The 18,694-nt window shown below is 42.9% G+C and overlaps 1 protein-coding gene across 1 annotated transcript in view; it reads right to left on the bottom strand.

The window, feature by feature from the left end:
- LOC126295140 (actin-binding Rho-activating protein-like) overlaps nt 1-16,461 on the bottom strand; it is a 184,930-nt gene extending 168,469 nt beyond the window's left edge. The window contains exon 1 of the mRNA XM_049987421.1: nt 16,269-16,461. Coding sequence (XP_049843378.1) covers nt 16,269-16,316 — 48 coding nt within the window. The 5' untranslated portion in view covers nt 16,317-16,461. The remainder of the gene's footprint in view (nt 1-16,268) is intronic.
- Between the last annotated feature and the right edge of the window lie 2,233 nt (nt 16,462-18,694).

Here is an 18,694-nt window from a genome sequence, read left to right as displayed (position 1 = left end):
TTGGTAGAACAACATTATAATAAATGAAAAGCACCAGTTTGCTTTTTAAAAAGAGAAATTCATCAACATCGGGTATAGATTTAAGAGTCAGGAAGTCGTTTCTGAAAGTATTTGTATGGAGTGAAGCCATGTATGGAAGTGAAACATGGACGATAAATAGTTTAGACAAGAAGAGAGTAGAAGCTTTCGAAATGTGCTGCTACAGAAGAATGCTGAACATTAGATGGGTAGATCACATAACTAATGAGGAAGTATTGAATAGGATTGGGGAGAAGAGAAGTTTGTGGCACAACTTGACCAGAAGAAGGGATCGGTTGGTAGGACATGTTCTGAGGCATCAAGGGATCACCAATTTAGTATTGGAGGGCAGCGTGGAGGGTAAAAATCGTAGAGGGAGACCAAGAGATGAATACACTAAGCAGATTCAGAAGGATATAGGTTGCAGTAGGTACTGGGAGATGAAGAAGCTTGAACAGGATAGAGTAGCATGGAGAGCTGCATCAAACCAGTCTCAGGACTGAATACGACAACAACAACACTGTAAACCGGTTTTCGGCTTACAAGGCCATCTTCAGACCAAAAAAAATGGTTCAAATGGCTCTGAGCACTATGGGACTTAACATCTATGGTCATCAGTCCCCTAGAACTTAGAACTACTTAAACCTAACTAACCTAAGGACATCACACACACCCATGCCCGAGGCAGGATTCAAACCTGCGACCGTAGCAGTCGCGCGGCTCCGGACTGAGCGCCTAGAACCGCTAGACCACCGTGGCCGGCCATCTTCAGACATTTACTGAGTATTATCACCAAAGAAGTTAAATGTTAAGAGACAACATTTGAAGAGAAGTAACACATCTAGACTGATGTCGAAACATACAGTAATATCTTTTCAATGAAAAAGTAAAAACTGAACTGTACATGAATAACAATGGAGTAGATAGGAAAACCTTTAGCACAAAATAGAAATAGCATGCCTACATAACAGTTTCTATTAATAAGCAAAACTAATAAAATAAAACAACATTAGTACTAGACAAGGCTTCTTACACAACAAATTAAAAGAAGAGCCAGTTATCAATGTAAATACAGAGTAAGGAAATTAAACAATATCAATAAGATAAACAGAAATAGATGAAAGCAGGAAAATGGAGGTGTTTGAGGGAACCTACAGTCTAAGAGTGTGGTGGTAGTGCATTTTAACATTAACATTATAATCAAAGCAGTGCCTGTGCAACTGTTTTCATTAAAAAAAATGAGCAAAGTAAAATATGAACAGTATTTGAGACAACTACAAGGGGTGTTAAACATAGACAGTAATACAAATACCAGTTAAAAGAAGGCTTTAACTATTGAAACTACAGTCTATGTGGAATACAAAGATAACTTCAACAAAACAAAACAACTTAATGCATACAGGTAAATGGGAATATGTAGGAAGAGAGAGTGTGGGAAGTAATGAACAACAAATATGGTTATATGAAGTTTAGAAGAGGGGAAGTGTTGAGCTGTGTCTGGTCATTTAGGATGAGATCTGGAGTGTGAGCAAAAATGTTTGTTAACTTCCAGGGCTTCCAGCAGTTTGGGTATGGCTTTTGTTTGCTAAGTGAAGTACATGGGACACTGGCTGGTAGCTGTGACCCTCACTCAGTACATGCTCAGCAAATGCAGAGTCTGAATTCTGGAACCTCAGGATTTGTCTACCTGGAAAAGGCGCTCGTCAATGCAAAATGGTGCAAGATGTTAGAAATTCTGAGAAAAATAGGGGGTAATGTGTAGGGAGAGACGGGGAATATACTATATGTACAAGAGCCAAGAGGGGATAATAGGAGTGGGCGACCAAGAACAAAGTGCTCGGATTAAAAAGGGTGTAAGACAGGGATGCAGGCTTTCGTCCCTACTGTTCAATCTGTACATCGAAGAAACAGTGATGGAAATAAAAGACTCAGGAGTGGATTGGGTTGTTTTGGGGAGAAGGCCAGAGAGCGAGGTCATCGGTCTCATCGGATTAGGGAAGGACAGGGAAGGAAGTCGGCCGTGCCCTTTCAACAGAACCATCCCAGCATTTACCTGGAGCGATTTAGGGAGATCACGGAAAACCTAAATCAGGATGACCGGATGCGGGATTGAACCGTCGTCCATGAGTGGAACTGAAATTCAAGGTGAACGGATATCAATGATCCGATTTGCTGATGACATTGCTATCCTGAGTGAAAGTGAAGAAGAATTACATGATCTGCTGAATGAAATGGACAGTCTAAAGAGTACAGAATATGGATGGAGAGTAAATCGGAGAAAGTCGATACTAATAAGAAGTAGCAGAATTAAGAACAGCGAGGACATCAGTATTTATGGTCACGAAGTAGACGAAGTAGAGAAACTGTATTACCTAGACAGCAAAATGCGGAATGGAGCAAGGAGAAGATCAAAAGCAGACTAGAACGGGCAAAAAAGGGGATTCCTGGTCAGGAGAAGTCTACTAGTGTCAAACAAAGGCCTTAATTAGAGGAAGAAGGATGTACGTATGCAGGACAGCATTCTATGGCTGTGCAAAACCGGAACAGAAGAGAATACCGGGATTTGAGATGTGGTGTTACAGACAAATGTTGAAAGTTAGGTGGACTGATAAATGCGTAGGTTCTGCACAGAATCGGAGAGGAAAGGAATACGTGGGAAACACTGCCAAGGAGAAGGGACAGGATGATAGGACATCTGCTAAGACATGAGGGAATGGCTTCCATGGTATTAGAGGGAGCTGTAGACGGCAAAAACTGTAGAGGAAGATAAGAGATTGGAATACAACCAGCAGATAAGGACGTACGTTGCAAGTGCTACTCTGAGATGAAGAGGTTGGCACAGGAGACGTATTCGTGGTGTAAGAGAACTGATGGCTACCTCTCTCTCTCTCTCTCTCTCTCTCTCTATATATATATATATATATATATATATATATATATATATATATATATATAATGAATGCCTGCTTGTTCCTTATGTTTTAAATGAACTTATATATATATATATATATGGTGAGTCACCTAACATTACCGCTGGACATATTTCGTAAACCACATCAAATGCTGACGAACCGATTCCACAGACCGAACGTGAGGAGAGGGGCTAGTGTAATTGTTTAATGCAAACCATAAAAAAATGTACGGAAGTATGTTTTTAACACAAACCTACGTTTTTGAAATGGAACCACGTTAGTTTTGTTAGCACATCTGAACATATAAACAAATGCGTAATCAGTGCCGTTTGTTGCATTGTAAAATGTCAATTACATCCGGAGATATTGTAACCTAAAGTTGACGCTTGAGTACCATTCCTCCGCTGTTCGATCGTGCGTATCGGAGAGCACCGAATTACGTAGGGTTCCAAAGGGAACGGCGATGGACCTTAGGTACAGAAGAGACTGGATCGTACTGAATGTCTTCTCATAAAATTAGTTTGAACAGCTTGTTGAGGAACCCTCTCGAAGTGTAACTGGTTGCAAAAACATACGTCACATCTTAGAAACAGATAATCATGAACAAACACGGAACACCATGAGGATACAGAGATTCGTGACGGGAAGGTTTTTGCATCTACACTGAAAACTGTAACATCCAAACACATAAAAATAAAAGCTAAATACATATCCAGAATGAGATTTTCACTCTGCAGCGGAGTGTGCGTTGATATGAAACTTCCTGGCAGATTAAAACTGTGTGCCAGACCGAGACTCGAACTCGGGACCTTTGCCTTTCGCGGGCAAGTGCTCTACCATCTGAGCTACCCAAGCACGACCCACAACCCGTCTTCACAGCTTTACTTCTGCCAGCACCTCGTCTCCTACCTTCTAAACTTCACAGAAGCTCTTCTGCGAACCTTGCAGAACTAGCGCTCCTGAAAGAAAGGACATTGTGGAGACATGGCTTAGCCACTGCCTGGGGGATGTTTCCAGAATGAGATTTTCACTCTGCAGCGGAGTGTGCGCTGATATGAAACTTCCTGGCAGATTAAAACTGTGTGCCAGACAGAGACTCAAACTCGGGACCTTTGCCTTTCGCGGGCAAGTACTCTACCATCTGAGCTACCCAAGGACGACTCACGATCCGTCCTCACAGATTGAATTCTGTCAGTACCTCGTCTCCTACCTTCCAAACTTCACAGAAGCACAGAGCACTTGCCCACGAAAGTCAAAGGTCATGAGTTCGAGTCTGAGTCCGGCACACAGTTTTAATCTGCCAGCAAGTTTCACAATACATATATTTTAAAAAAAACAGATAAAAGAGCGCTTGACACATTCCTAAGAGACAGTCTCCACTCCTTCCAAACCTACTGTTAAGCATAGACCAAATGCGGTTTAAAATCGAAGAAACAGTACCGACCGCAGTTGAGACACACGGAAGCGCCCAAAAAATTAATATAGTAATGAATATTCAAGTACAGAGACATGTACACAGGCAGAATACGGCGGTGTGGTCGGCAACGTCTGTATACTGTAAGATAGCAACTTTCTGGGGCAGTTGTTACATCAATTACTGTTGCTACAGTGGCGGTTTATCAAGATTTAACCGAGTCTGAAAGTGGTGTTATAGTCGGCTCACGGGCCATGGGACACAGAATCTCCGAGGTAGTGATGAAGCGGGGATTTTCGCGTACCACCATTTCACGAGTGTACCGTGAATATCAGGAATCGGGTAAAACTTCAAATCTCCGACATCGCTGCGGCCGAAAAAAGATCCTGCAAGAACGGCACCAACGACGTCTGGAGAGGATCTTTCAACGTGACAGAAGTACAACCCTTCCGCAAATTTGTGCAGATTTCAATGCATCGACAAGTGTCAGCGAGCGAACCACTCAACGGAGCATCATCGCTATAGGCTTTGGCAGCCGAAGGTCCACTCGTGTACCGTTGATGACTGCGAGACACAAATCTTTGCGCCTCGCCTGGGCCCGTCAACACCGACATTGGACTGTTGATGATTGGAAACATGCTGCCTGGTCGGACGAGTCTCGTTTCAAATTGTAACGAGCGAATGGACGTGTACAGGTATGGAGACAGCCTCACGAATCAATGGAACCCACATGTCGGCAGGGGACTGTTCAAGCTGGTGGAGGCTCTGTAATGTTGTGGGGCGTGTGCAGTCGGAGTGATATGGGACCCCTGATAAATCTAGATGCCACTCTGACAGGTGACACGTAAGTAAGCATCCATTCATGTCCATCATGCATTCCGACGGATTTGGGCAAATTCAGCAGGACAATGCGACACGCCACACGTCCAGAATTGCTAGAGAATGGGTCCATGAAGACTCTTGAGTTTAAACACTTCCGCTGGGCACCAAACTCCCCAGACACGAACATACTGAGCATATATGGAATACCTTGCAACGTGCTGTTGATAAGAAATCTCCACCCCCTCGTATTCTTACGGATTTATGGACAGCGCTGCAGGATTCATGGTGTCAGTTCCCTCCAGCACTTCTTCAGACGTTATTCGAGTCCACGCCACGTCGTCTTACGGCACTTTTGCGTGCTCGCGAGGGCCCTTCACGATATTAGGCAGGAGTACCAGTTTCTTTGGGCCTTCAGTATATATACCACATAAATTAAGAGGACGGGGTACCGATCCCCCATGGTACACAAAACAGGTCAGAGCACTGTTGCAGAAGCAACGAAAGCATGCCGAAATTGAAAGAGCGCAGATTCCCACAGGTTACTTTTACAGACGCTCGGAATCTAGAGCGAAGTTCAATCCCAGATGCTTTTAATATTTTCCACGAGATGACTTTGTTTCGAAATCTGACAAAAAATCCGAAGAGAATGCGGTCGTATGTAAAGTATACTTGCGGTCAGGGGCGGATCCAAGTCGGGGGGGGGGGGAAGGGGGGGAGGCAAAGGGGGCAACTGCCCTCCCCCCTCCCTGGTGCGTGACCGATCTTTTTTTGCGACTGCTTTAGGTGCTCATTACGTCGGCCTATCTAGTATGTTTTACTTGCCTCACCTGAAACTTATATAAGAACATCGATGAAAGAAACCGCCTCCTTGGTCTTGCACTTATGCATATTCATTACCAGATTCCTATAGACGTAGAAAAAGTAATTACAAGATTTTCAAAAAGTGGTCGTAGATGGATATAAGAATTTAATATTTAAGAGTAGTATTGTGAATATACATATTTAATATTAAATTTCATTTTATTTATACTTTTGCATTTTTATTTTATTTCTTATTTTTTTTACAAGAAGAAAGAAAGAAATTTCTTAGTGTTAATATTTACATTCATGAGGAAAAACAGTTTATTATGAGCATAAAATGACGTAATTAACAATATAAGATGATTTCCTGAACACGGTCAAATACCCTATTATAACTTTTCGCAGTCGTATCGTCATTGCTGCGTATAAACACATGCGCGAGCTCGATGGCAACATTCTGTCAAATGAAAGCAATTGGTGAACTAATTTCGTAGATTTAAGAATGTAAACAAATGAACATTAACATTTTTATAGATTATTTTACACTAGCAGACAAACACAGAATTTTTCAAGTGCACGTGTCGTATTTGAAGAGTATTTTTTAGGTAATACAGTAAATTATTTCATTAAACACACAGCGCGCGCGTATAGACTATTAATGGTTTTATTTGGAATTAATTTTCTGGGAGGCAGGTACCAAAAAAATTGCCCCCCCCCCCTGACCGAGATCCAGGATCCGCCCCTGCCAGCGGCAAAGTGGGCAAAAAATACTTTTGTAAGTGGGCTGTTTAGGTTTTTATGTTGGCAACGCCACGTAGCGCTCTGTATAAAAATCACTGACTGTGCTGTGTGAAGGCTGTGGCTGGTTTGCATTGTTGGAATATTCGCTATTGTAGTGTTGAGCAGTTGGAGGTGAGCCGCCAGCAGTGGTGGATGTGGGGAGAGAGGTGGCGGAGTTTTGAGAGCGGACGATCTGGACGTGTGTCCACCAGAGACAGTAAATTTGTAAGGCTGGATGTCATGAACTGATATATTTATATTATGACTACTGAACACTATTAAGGTTAATACATTGTTTGTTCTCTATCAAAATCTTTCATTTGCTAACTATGCCTATCAGTAGTTAGTGCCTTCAGTAGTTTGAATCTTTTATTTAGCTGGCAGTATTGGCGCTCGCTGTATTGCAGTAATGAAGATTTTTGTGAGGTAAGTGATTCATGAAAGGTATAGGTTAATGTTAGTCAGGGCCATTCTTTAGTAGGGATTATTGAAAGTCAGATTGCGTTGCGCTAACAATATTGTGTGTCAGTTTAGTGTTGATCAGAATAAGTAAAGAGAGAAATGTCTACGTACGTTCAGTTCTGCTCAGCTGTTTGAAAAACAAATAACATAAGCGGTTTACCAGCACAGTAATTCAATAAATTTTTCTAAGGGGACGTTTCACTTTTACTGTGTGTGATAATATTGGTGATGTCACTAAAGCAGAGTTACAAAAAATAGAGTTTTGTAATTCCTGCATCAAAGAAGACGAAGTAATTATCTCAGAATATGAATCAAGAAAAACTGCCCACATGAAGAACAGAAGTCGATAGGTGTAAAATACCAGGTTCCATCAGTTAATAAATGCAAAGCTTTTGGTCCTTACTGTACAACAACATGTCTACCTCAGAGTATGCTGATATAATAGCTCCGTTCATAGTAGTCACGAACAACCGCTAGCTCGTCGAAAGATCCGCACTGGAAGACTGGAAAGTTGCACAGGTCATACCAATACCCAAGAAAGTAAATAGGAGCAATCCGGCAAACTACACCCATATCGCTAACGCCGACTTGCTTTGGGATTTTGGAACCCATACTGTGCTCGAGCACTCTGAATTACCTAGCATAAAAAGACTTATTGACAAACAGTCAACATGAATTCGGAAAATGTGATTCTTGTGAAACGCAACTAGCTTTTCATCCCCACGAAGTAATAAGCGCTATCGAGAGGGGATTCCGTATTTCTAGATTTCTAGAAGGCTTCATACACCGTTTCTCACAACCGACTTCTTATCAAATTGATTGGCTATGGAACACCATCCTGGTTGAGCCATTGGATTCGTGATTTCCTGTCAGAAGGGGCAGAGTCCGTAATGATTGACGGAGGGCCTTAGCGTTGGACATAAGTAATATCTGGCGTTCCCCTTTGAAGTGTTATAGTCCATCTGCTCTTCCTGATCTACATAAACGATATAGAAGACAGTATGAGCAGCCCTCTTAGATTATTTGCAGTCCGTATAGTCCCTTACCATCTCATAAAGCCATCAGAGCAACTAAATGAATTCAAAAGTGATGTAGACAATGTACCTCAAAAATGAGATCGACGGGACGTGCAAAATGGCTAAGCAGGGATGACTAGAGGACAATTGCAAGGACGTAGAGGCATATATCACTATGGGTAAGATAGATACTGCCTACAGGAAAATTAAAGAGACGTTTGGAGAAAAGAGAACCACCTGTATGAATATATAGAGCTCAGATGGAAAACATGTCCTAAGCAAAAAAGGGTAGGCAGAAAGATTGAAGGAGTATATAGACAGTTTATACAAAGGCGATGTACTCGAGGGCAATATTATGGAAATGGAAGAGGACGTGGATGAAGATGAAATTGGAGGTTTGATTCTGCGTGAAGAATTTGACAGAGCACTTAAAGACCTATGTCGAAACAAGGCCCCAGGAGAAGACAACATTCCATTAGAACTATTGATAGCCTTGGGAGAGCGTCCCATGGCAAAAATCTACCATCTGGTGAGCAAGATGTATGACACAGGCGAAATACCCTCAGACGTCAAGAAGAATATAATAATTCCAATCCCGAAGAAAGCAGGTTTGATAGGTGTGAAAATAACCAGACTATCAGTCTAATAAGTCATGGCTGCAAAATAGTAACACGAATTCTTTACAGACGAATGGAAAAACTGGTAGAAGCCAACCTTGGGGAAGATCAGTTTGGATTCCACAGAAATGTTGGAACACACAAGGCAATACGGACCCTACTTACCTTGAAAGATGGATTAAGGAAAGGCACACCTACGTTTCTGAGATTTGTAGACTTAGAGAAAGCTTTTGACAATGTTAACTAGAATATTCTCTTTCAAATTCTGAAGGTGGCAGGGATAAAATACAGGGAGTGAAAGGCTATTTATAATTTGTACAGCAACCACATGGCAGTTATGAGTCGAGGGGTATGAAAGGGAGGCAGTGGTTGTAGCCTATCCCCGATGTTATTCAGTCTGTATACTGAGCAAGCAGTAAAGGAAACAAAAGAAAAATTTGGATTAGAAATTAAAATCTATGGAGAAGAAATAAAAACTTTGAGGTTCGACGATGACATTGTAATTCTGTCAGAGACAGCACAGGACTTGGAAGAGTAGTTGAACGGAATGGACAGTGTCTTGAAAGGAGGCTAAAAGATGAACATCAACAGGAGTAAAACTAGGATAATGGAATGTAGTCGGATTAAGTCGAGTGATGCTGAGGAAATTTGATTAGGAAATGACACACTTAAAGCAGTAGATGAGTTTTGCTATTTGTGGAGTACAATAGCTGATGATGGTCGAAGTAGGGAGAACATAAAACGTAGACTGGGTATGGTAATGAAAGAGTTTCTGAATAAGAGAAATTTGTTAACATCGAGTATAAAGTATCAGGAAGTCCTTTCTGAATATATTTGTGCGGAGTGTAGCCATTTATGGAAGTGAAACATGGACGATAAATAGTTTAGACAAGAAGAGAATAGAAGCTTTAGAAATGTGGTGCTACAGAAAAATGCTGAAGATGGGTAGATCATGCAGCTAACGAGGAGGTACTCAATAGATTTGGGGATAAGAGGAATTTGTGTCACAACTTGACTAGAAGAAGGAATCGGTTGGTACGACACGCTCTGAGGAATCACGGGATCACCAGTTTAGTTCTAGATGGAAGTGTGGAGGGTAAAAATCATAGAGAGAGACCACGAGATAAATAAACTAAGCAGGTTCAGAAGGATGTAGGTTGCAGTAGTTACTCGGAGATGAAGAAGCTTGCACAGGATAGAGTAGCATGGAGAGCTGCATCAAACCTGTCTCTGGATTGTAGACTACAACATCAACACCTCTATGGTGCGGAAAATGGAAGTTGACTAAATTATGAAAAGTGAGAACTCAGCCACAGGATTACCAAATGGAATCGACTAAATTTCGGGTAAATGATAAATCACACAGATCTAAAGGCTATATATTCAACTACATATTTAAGAATCCCCATTACGAATAAGTTGAAATGATTACATAGATATTGTTGTGGGGACAGCAAACCAAGGACTGCGATTGTTTCTTGGCAGAAATGCAACAAATCTGCCAGGGAGACTGCTGGCACCACGCTTTTCAACCTTCAAAATGGCTCCGAGCACTATAGGACTTAACATCTTTGCTCATCAGTCCCCTAGAACTTAGAACTACTTAAACCTAACTAACCTAAGGACATCACACACATCCATGCCCGAGGCAAGTTTCGGACCTGCGACCGTAGCGGTCGCGTGGTTCCAGACTGTAGCGCCTAGAACCGCTCGGCCACACTGGCCGGCCGCGACATTGGATTCTGAGATCTTTGTTTTTCCTTGTCGCCAGTCAGATCACATTTGATTTTAACTAACACTTTAAGTATTTTATTGGAGAAACTGAAAGGTCCTGTGAATGATTCTCCATTAACAGAACTGCGATCATTCTCTACTGCACAATCGTTGTTTTTTCATCTATTTTTAATTATGTATATTACTGACCTCTTCCCCACCCACCAATTAACAATTTAATAAAACTAAGGATCGTTGAAACTGACACGTTCCTGTGAACACATTTTGTGCTCTGCTGCAGGAAACATGCACATAGTTCACAAGCCGAAGTCTAGGATATATCAACACATGTCAGTACCACGTGTTAGTAACGAGCAAAGAAGGCGATAATGCAACCAAGAACAAAATATTGCCGGTCGGAGTGACTGTGCGGTTCTAGGCGATACAGTCTGGAACCGCAAGACCGCTGCGGTCGCAGGTTCGAATCCTGCCTCGGGCATGGATGTGTGTGGTGTCCTTAGTTAGGTTTAAGTAGTTCTAAGTTCCAGGGGACTGCTGACCTTAGAAGTTATGTCTCATAGTGTTCAGAGCCATTTTTGAACAAAATATTGTAGAGTTGGCAATTTAAGTAGGGTAGGGGGAGTAAAGTACCGGGTGATCAAAAAGTCAGTATAAATTTGAAATCTTAATAAACCACGGAATAATGTATATAGAGAGGTAAAAACTGACACACATTTTTGGAATGACATGGGGTTTTATTAGAACCAGGCGCTCGACCCCATATTTCTAGATGCGTGAAACGTGTGGTGATGATCGTTTGCTTAGCCGGCACTTTCGTCATGCTTGGCCTCCCAGGTCCCCAGACCTCAGTCCGTGCGATTATTGGCTTTGGGGTTACCTGAAGTCGCAAGTGTATCGTGATCAACCGACATCTCTAGGGATGCTGAAAGACAACATCTGACGCCAATGCCTCACCATAACTCCGGACATGCTTTACAGTGCTGTTCACAACATCTTTCCTCGACTACAGTATTGTTGAAGAATGATGGTGGACATATTGAGCATTTCCTGTAAAGAACATCATCTTTGCTTTGCCTTACTTTGTTATACTAATTACTGCTATTCTGATCAGATGAAGCGCCATCTGTCGGACATTTTTGAACGTTTATTTTTTTTTTGTTCTAATAAAACCCCATGTCATTCGAAGCATATGTGTCAATTTCTACCTCTCTATCTACATTATTCTGTGATTTATTCAGTTTTCAAATTTATACTGAATTTTTTTGATCACCCTATAGTATTCCGCCATAACTGACCTTGGAGAATAACGAGTTCGAAAACTTTCGCGCAGTCTGAGGGACCACACCTCGTGAGTTAACCCTTTCGTGGGCAAAATTAACGAGCAGTTATTTTTTAATGCCTGGAGAGCAGACAGTAGTTAACAGATAGGTGTATTTATCATACAGAATATCAAATTTGCTCCAACTGTGAAAGTGAGGTCACACAACAAGGTGGGAAGTATTCTTCCCACTGCCCTTCCTTGGAGTTAAATGACAAAAACAACTTTTTCAATACATGTCATATTTATTTGATAAATTTACTTCTCTTGTTACAATGATTGTTCACAATTACTTGCCATGAAATTTTCTGAAACATGGGTCTATGCAAAGTGGTATTTGACAATATGTACAAACACAGCGAGTGCTCTTTTCCGCAGCTTTGACACTACAATGACGGCACGTCCAGTAGGTTTCTCCTAAAATGGGTTGATGCTCCCCTGCAGCCACATGACGAAAATCTTCAGGTACTTTACCCCTTTTTGCCAGAAAGTCAGGTTTTTGTCCACCCCTTTTTTGGGATGAGAATCCAGCGATCAATTGTATGGCTAGATGGATCCTGTATGTGAGCTGTATCATGCTGTCCACTTTCTCTTTTACTTATTTTCCACAGGATAATACTGTTCACTGCAGCAACGTCCACCAGGAAATAAAATGTTCTGTGCCACAATTTTACAGAACGTCTGCCAATAACATACCTTTCTCGTAATTGATCAAATTTATCGACACGACCCATTATTTTGTTGTATTCTGCCACAATTTCAGGACAAGAAATCTCTTAGGTAGTAGCATCCTTTTCACTGTGGGTATTTCTCATGGGTCATGAATTGAGGACAGGAAAGTGACTGGACGGTTATCCATCCATTTCATTGCATAAATGGCTCCTTTTGTTTCAAAGTGGAATTCTCCTCTTTCCAATTTTCGTTTTCCTTCATAAATTTGGGTAAATCAAAAGTATTTACCTTATACTGTAGCTTTGAGGGGGGGAAAATCACAAAATGTCACGCAAACAGCACTGAAAGGCTCCTCTACAGAGCAACACTCAACTATACGATGCCTCTGGGCGAAGGTACAGCAAAAACGGCAGGAACTTCCCATTGGAAGTAGTACCCTATACTGATGATTTTCACGGGTATGCAGCCGGGTTCCATCGTCCTGATGACAGCACGATATTTCGGCGGACCATGTGACCGCCATCTTCAGGTGAGATTGAGTGCACAATCACGCCGGAACTGAAGAGACCTCAGATTCGGCGGCTCCTTTATACCCCAGGTACTGGCCGTTGCGCGTGCGGGAGCAACGGAAGAGCTGCCCTCTGTGAGGCGAAGAATTGCAGCGGCGCCAGCGGTGGAAACTGTCAAAAGCGAGGAATCGCAAAATTAAAATGCAGCCGGTCGGAAACCAGACCGTTGTTTTTTTATCTGTGATAAAACAGGATTCCACGTCTTACTTAAAGGAAAACCTTTATCTCTATTAATAGTATCATCAGACAGACGTATTTCAATTGATTCTTTCAATACGCAATCCGAGTAATGGGAAGCTGAGACAATAATTTGCGTCTCACTATACGACATATTGTGCCCTTCATTAAGAAAGTGTACAGCAATGGCTGACTTTTCCGGCTGGAGCAGACGTGTATGCCGTTGATGTTCCACACACCGATCTTGAACTGTACGAACAGTCTGCCCAGTGTAGGCCTTGCTGCAGTCACAGGGGATCTTGTATACCGCAGGCTTCCTCAGTCCCAAATCATCTTTAACCGATCCCAGAAGGGATCTAGTTTTGGCCAGAGGCATAAGGACGCTTTTAATATCATACTTCCTGAGGATTCTTGAAATTTTCGAAGAAATACTTCCCACAAAGGGTAAAAAAAGCAACTGATTTGGGAGTGTCCACCGTTGGTTCTCGTGGGGGGTCCAAATTGAAAAGCACGAGTAATTTGGAGATCAGAATACCCATACTGCCTGAAAACAACCTTAAGGTGATCCAACTCCTGTTTCAAGTTATTGGAATCCGAAGCAGCATAAGCCCTCTTGACCAGTGTGCGTAAAACTCCCAAAAGCGTTGATGACAACTTGTGGCATGGAGGTAGTGGTCCGTATGCGTAGATCTTCGGTATACACTGTGTCCCAAAGTCCCATTTTCTTTCTCATGTACTAAGACATCCAAACAAGGTAAAATGCCATATTTTTTTCCCAATTTCCATCGTAAATTTGATTCGTGGATGAACGCAGTTAAAATGTGATTGTGCACTCAATCATCACCTGAAGACGACGGCCAGATGGTCCGCCGAAATATCGTGTTGTCGTGAGGAGGATGGAACCCGCTGCAAACCTGTGAAAATCATCAGTATTTGATGTTGTTGTTGTTGTGGTCTTCAGTCCTGAGACTGGTTTGATGCAGCTCTCCATGCTACTCTATCCTCTGAAAGCTTCTTCATCTCCAGTACCTACTGCACCCTACATCCTTCTGAATCTGCTTAGTGTATTCATCTCTTGGTCTCCCTCTACGATTTTTACCCTCCACATTGCCCTCCAATACTAAATTCGTGATCCCTTGATGCCTCAGAACATGTCCTACAAACCGATCCCTTCTTCTGGTCAAGTTGTGCCACAAACTTTTCTTCTCCCCAATCCGGTTCAATACTTCCTCATTAGTGATTTACCCATCTAATCTTCAGCATTCTTCTGTGGCACCACATTCCGAAAGCTTCTATTCTCTTCTTGTCCAAACAATTTATCGTCCATGCTTCACTTCCATACATGGCTACACTCCATACAAATACTTTCAGAAATGACTTCCTGACACTTAACTCTGTACATCGACCATCATCAGTTATTTTATTCCCGAAATAGCAAAACTCCTTTACTACTTTAAGTGTCTCATTTCCTAATCTAATTCCCTCAGCATCATTTAATTCGACTAGATTCCATTATCCTCGTTTTGCTTTTGTTGATGTTCATCTTATATCCTCCTTTCAAGACACTATCCATTCCGTTCAACTGCTCTTCCAAGTCCTTTGCTGTCTCTGACAGAATTACAATGTCATCGGTGAACCTCAAAGTTTTTGATACACCGCGAAAATCTACGTTATCACAGTACCCTACACTGTTCACTAGGTGGTAGCACCGTACAGGACTAGTGTAAGACGTGCATATTTCTATTGTGTATTGTCAAACCACAATTTATGAAAGATGTTTATATTATATTAATAGGATTAAGTAGGAATAATTAATATTTGTCATGTTGGAAATAATTGTGGTAGCAGGGAATATCTGCACCAAAGTATTGTTGATATAACTTTAACAAGGGCGGGAGAAACTGCGTATGGATACATTTTAAGAAAAGAGCGGGAAAGACCGCTCATTGATACATTTTGTAATGGTATCGGGGATTGTCTGCACCAGAAAGCATTGTTGGCGCCAGAGAGCGCACTTTGGCATTTGTAGGAAGTCAGTAGTAAGCGAGAAGTGAAGCGAGTCGGTAGCAGGTCTGAAGCGAGAGGTTGAGAGGAGCGGTGTGTCTGCCAGCCACCAGCTATGACTTACAAGAGATTATAAACAGATGTACAGAGACGTCAGCTAACTAATATCATAAGAGGAACTAATATTATTGAATTATTTTTTTGAGAAACTCAAGACTACTGAAGGTATGTTTGCGCATTGCTAGGTGTAAGATTATTCTAAAAAGTAAGTCCCATTTCAACGTTTGTAAAATCATTTCATTCAGAATATAATTAACTTTTGCCAGCAATATTGCATTCCTAATTATAATCCATCCCAAAAACGATCAACGTAAAACTTTGCAAAATTTTATTGATGTCGAGAAAAAGTTTAACTATGAATTACGTAATTCCAGTGAAATTAATTAAAGAACAACGTCAGCTATGCTATTAAAGAATAACGTCAGCTCTGGTAATAGACAGAGCCACTTATTATGAAAGCCCACCAGCAACTAATGGAGTATCGCAGTTCGATGCAGCAGTCAGATGGCGATCCAGTAACAGTAAAAAAGATAAGGAACAGTTTTGGGTTATTTCAGGTAACGACTGAGGGCCACGACGACGACACATTCTGTGTTTCGTCGAAATAATCAGAAAATCACTTTTAATAAGCAGCAATTAAATTTGTATGTGAAGATAAAGAAAGAGAATAAATTTCAAAGGGAAGATTTCATTTGTTATTATTAAGCAAGAGATAGAAATCCTAAGGAAAGGTTTCACAGTTTATTGTATGACGTAAGGTTGGGTAATAACAAAAGAGATATAGTGGAGTCGGGAAGGTTTCACTAGGAGCGTGGTCATTGTAGTGGGAAGCACGTTTCCCACGGCTCACGAAAGGGTTAAGGGTTAATGAACGGAAAGGTTGACGACTCACCAAGCGCGCCATGTTCTCCAGCTCCGGGTGGTGTTCGTCGTCGTCCATGACTCGCTCGTCTTCAGCGGGCTCTGGAGACTCCAGCCGCTGCCTCGGCGCAGGTGTGACACACACTAACACGCTACACTCCCCGCACGGACCTGCAGCAGGTGTACCGCCAGAGTCTGCTGCGCCGTGTCTGTTTTGACCACAGCTGCCGCGAGTTAAATGCGGCGCGGGACGGCTGCCCGAAAAAAAAAACACTGCCCCCCCCCTTTCCCCTCCTCTACCCTCTCGCCACGAGGTCTTCCCTCCCCCCCCTCCCCCCCCCAAACGCTTACTCTAATCTGCCGGCGCGCACAATGCGAGACGGGGTGCCCCCACTCCACCGGGCGCCGTCTATAAATACCACGCTCCACCGCTGCAGGCGCAGCCGCCCTAGTGAACGGAGAAGCGACGTGACGCGCCCAGCCGCGAACTTCCGGACGCCTCGGCGGTTAACCAACCGCGCGGACTCTATACTCGCCGACCGCATTTAGCGCGAAACCGTTCTTCGAGTGCGCCTACGCTTATCCGCCCAAATTAATAACGACGGCCATGTTAGGCGTGGTACGGCGCCGCGGCTAAAGATACCCGCTACTCTCATCGCGACAGCTCGAGGATCGGCTACGTCCGTTGTACGCACCTCTGCGGCCGGGAATCGTGAAATTTGCCGGAACTCCCTGTACCGGTTGACAGGACAGCTTGGCTGTGGAAGTGGAAGGGTAGCCCTCAACATAGACAACAGTAGTCACAATTACAGACAGCCAAGCTTCAATGATCTTCCAGCAATAAAGGCTGTTAACAAATCGCAATTAAGCAAGGGCATATAAACTTGTGAATTTTAAAATTTTCCCGGCGAATTGAGTGTTCAAACAAATTTCGGGCTTGCAGCCGGTCGTCGTTCAATACCTCGCACGACATTTCAACCGGGCACCTGCCAGTCATCTTCAGGTGAGCCGTCGCAGACTGGCGAAAACGTCCTCCGTTCCGCAATATACAGCGTACTGTAGCTTCTGCACACGCGTCCAAAACTTGATAGTTGGACCACACTGCCCGCCGCCAGCGCCCTCGCTGGTGGAATAGCGGAACTCCTGCGTTGCAGTTTGCCACGGCCGTCGACGCACTCTGTCGTCTTCGATTTGAGCAAATCGTGGAGATGATGGGATTCCGTGCACCGTCCAGCTGGTATCCGCTGACACGGTTTAGCAGATTTTCCGCCAGACGTATTTCTACGGATTCTTTAACAATGGAGTCCCAGAATGATGTTGCTGTGGACAAAATCATTGTTTTCTCATACTCCATCGAATGTCCAGTAGAAATACAATGTTCAGCAATAGCGGACTTGCTTGGCTGCAAAAGGCGGGTGTAACGTTGATGTTCAGTGCAGCGTTCTTTCACGGTGCGTGTGGTTTGACCTATGTAAGCCATACCACATTGGCATGGTATCTTGTAAAATCCGGCCTTTCGTAGTAACAGCTTGTCCTTAACAGATCCCACAAGGTCCGCAATCTTCGATGGTGGGCGGAAAACCACTAAATGTCTTTTTCCAAAGCTGTTTCACAGAGGAAGACTGCACTGTAGTTCCTTCTCTAGATTGTCGCACAGTTGAAAAAATGATAGATATCGTAATAGACGACAGAGCGATAGAGAAACAATTAAAATCGCTCAAAAGAGGAAAGGCCGCTGGACTTGATGGGATACCAGTTCGATTTTACACAGAGTACGCGGAGGAAGTTGCCCCTCTTCTTGCAGCGGTGTACCGTAGGTCTCTAGAAGAGAGTAGCGTCCCAAAGGTTTGGAAAAGGGCACAGGTCATCCCCGTTTTCAAGAAGGGTGTCGAACAGATGTGCAGAACTATAGACCTATATCTCTAACGTCGATCAGTTGTAGAATTTTGGAACACGTATTAGGTTCGAGTATAATGACTTTTCTGGAGACTAGAAATCTACTCTGTAGGAATCAGCATGGGTTTCGAAAAAGACGGTCGCGTGAAACCCAGCTCGCGCTATTCGTCCACGAGACTCAGAGGGCCATAGACACGGGTTCACAGGTAGATGCCGTGTTTCTTGACTTCCGCAAGGCGTTCGATACAGTTCCCCACAGTCGTTTAATGAACAAAGTAAGAGCATATGAACTATCAGACCAATTTTGTGATTGGATTGAAGAGTTGCTTGATAACAGAACGCAGCATGTCATTCTCAGTGGAGAGAAGTAAGAGTGATTTCAAGTGTGCCGCAGGGGAGTGTCATAGGACCGTTGCTATTCACAATATACATAAACGACCTGGTGGATGACATCGGAAGTACTGAAATGCAGGAGGATCTGCAGCGAATTGACGCATGGTGCAGGGAATGGCAATTGAATCTCAATGTAGACAAGTGCGAAAACATAGAAAGATAGATCCC

This window comes from Schistocerca gregaria, chromosome 11, assembly GCF_023897955.1.
Source record: "Schistocerca gregaria isolate iqSchGreg1 chromosome 11, iqSchGreg1.2, whole genome shotgun sequence".
Taxonomy (NCBI): Eukaryota; Metazoa; Arthropoda; class Insecta; order Orthoptera; family Acrididae; genus Schistocerca; species Schistocerca gregaria.
The sequence above is the reverse complement of the archived record's forward strand: the minus strand, read 5'-3'. Positions and strand labels throughout refer to the sequence as shown.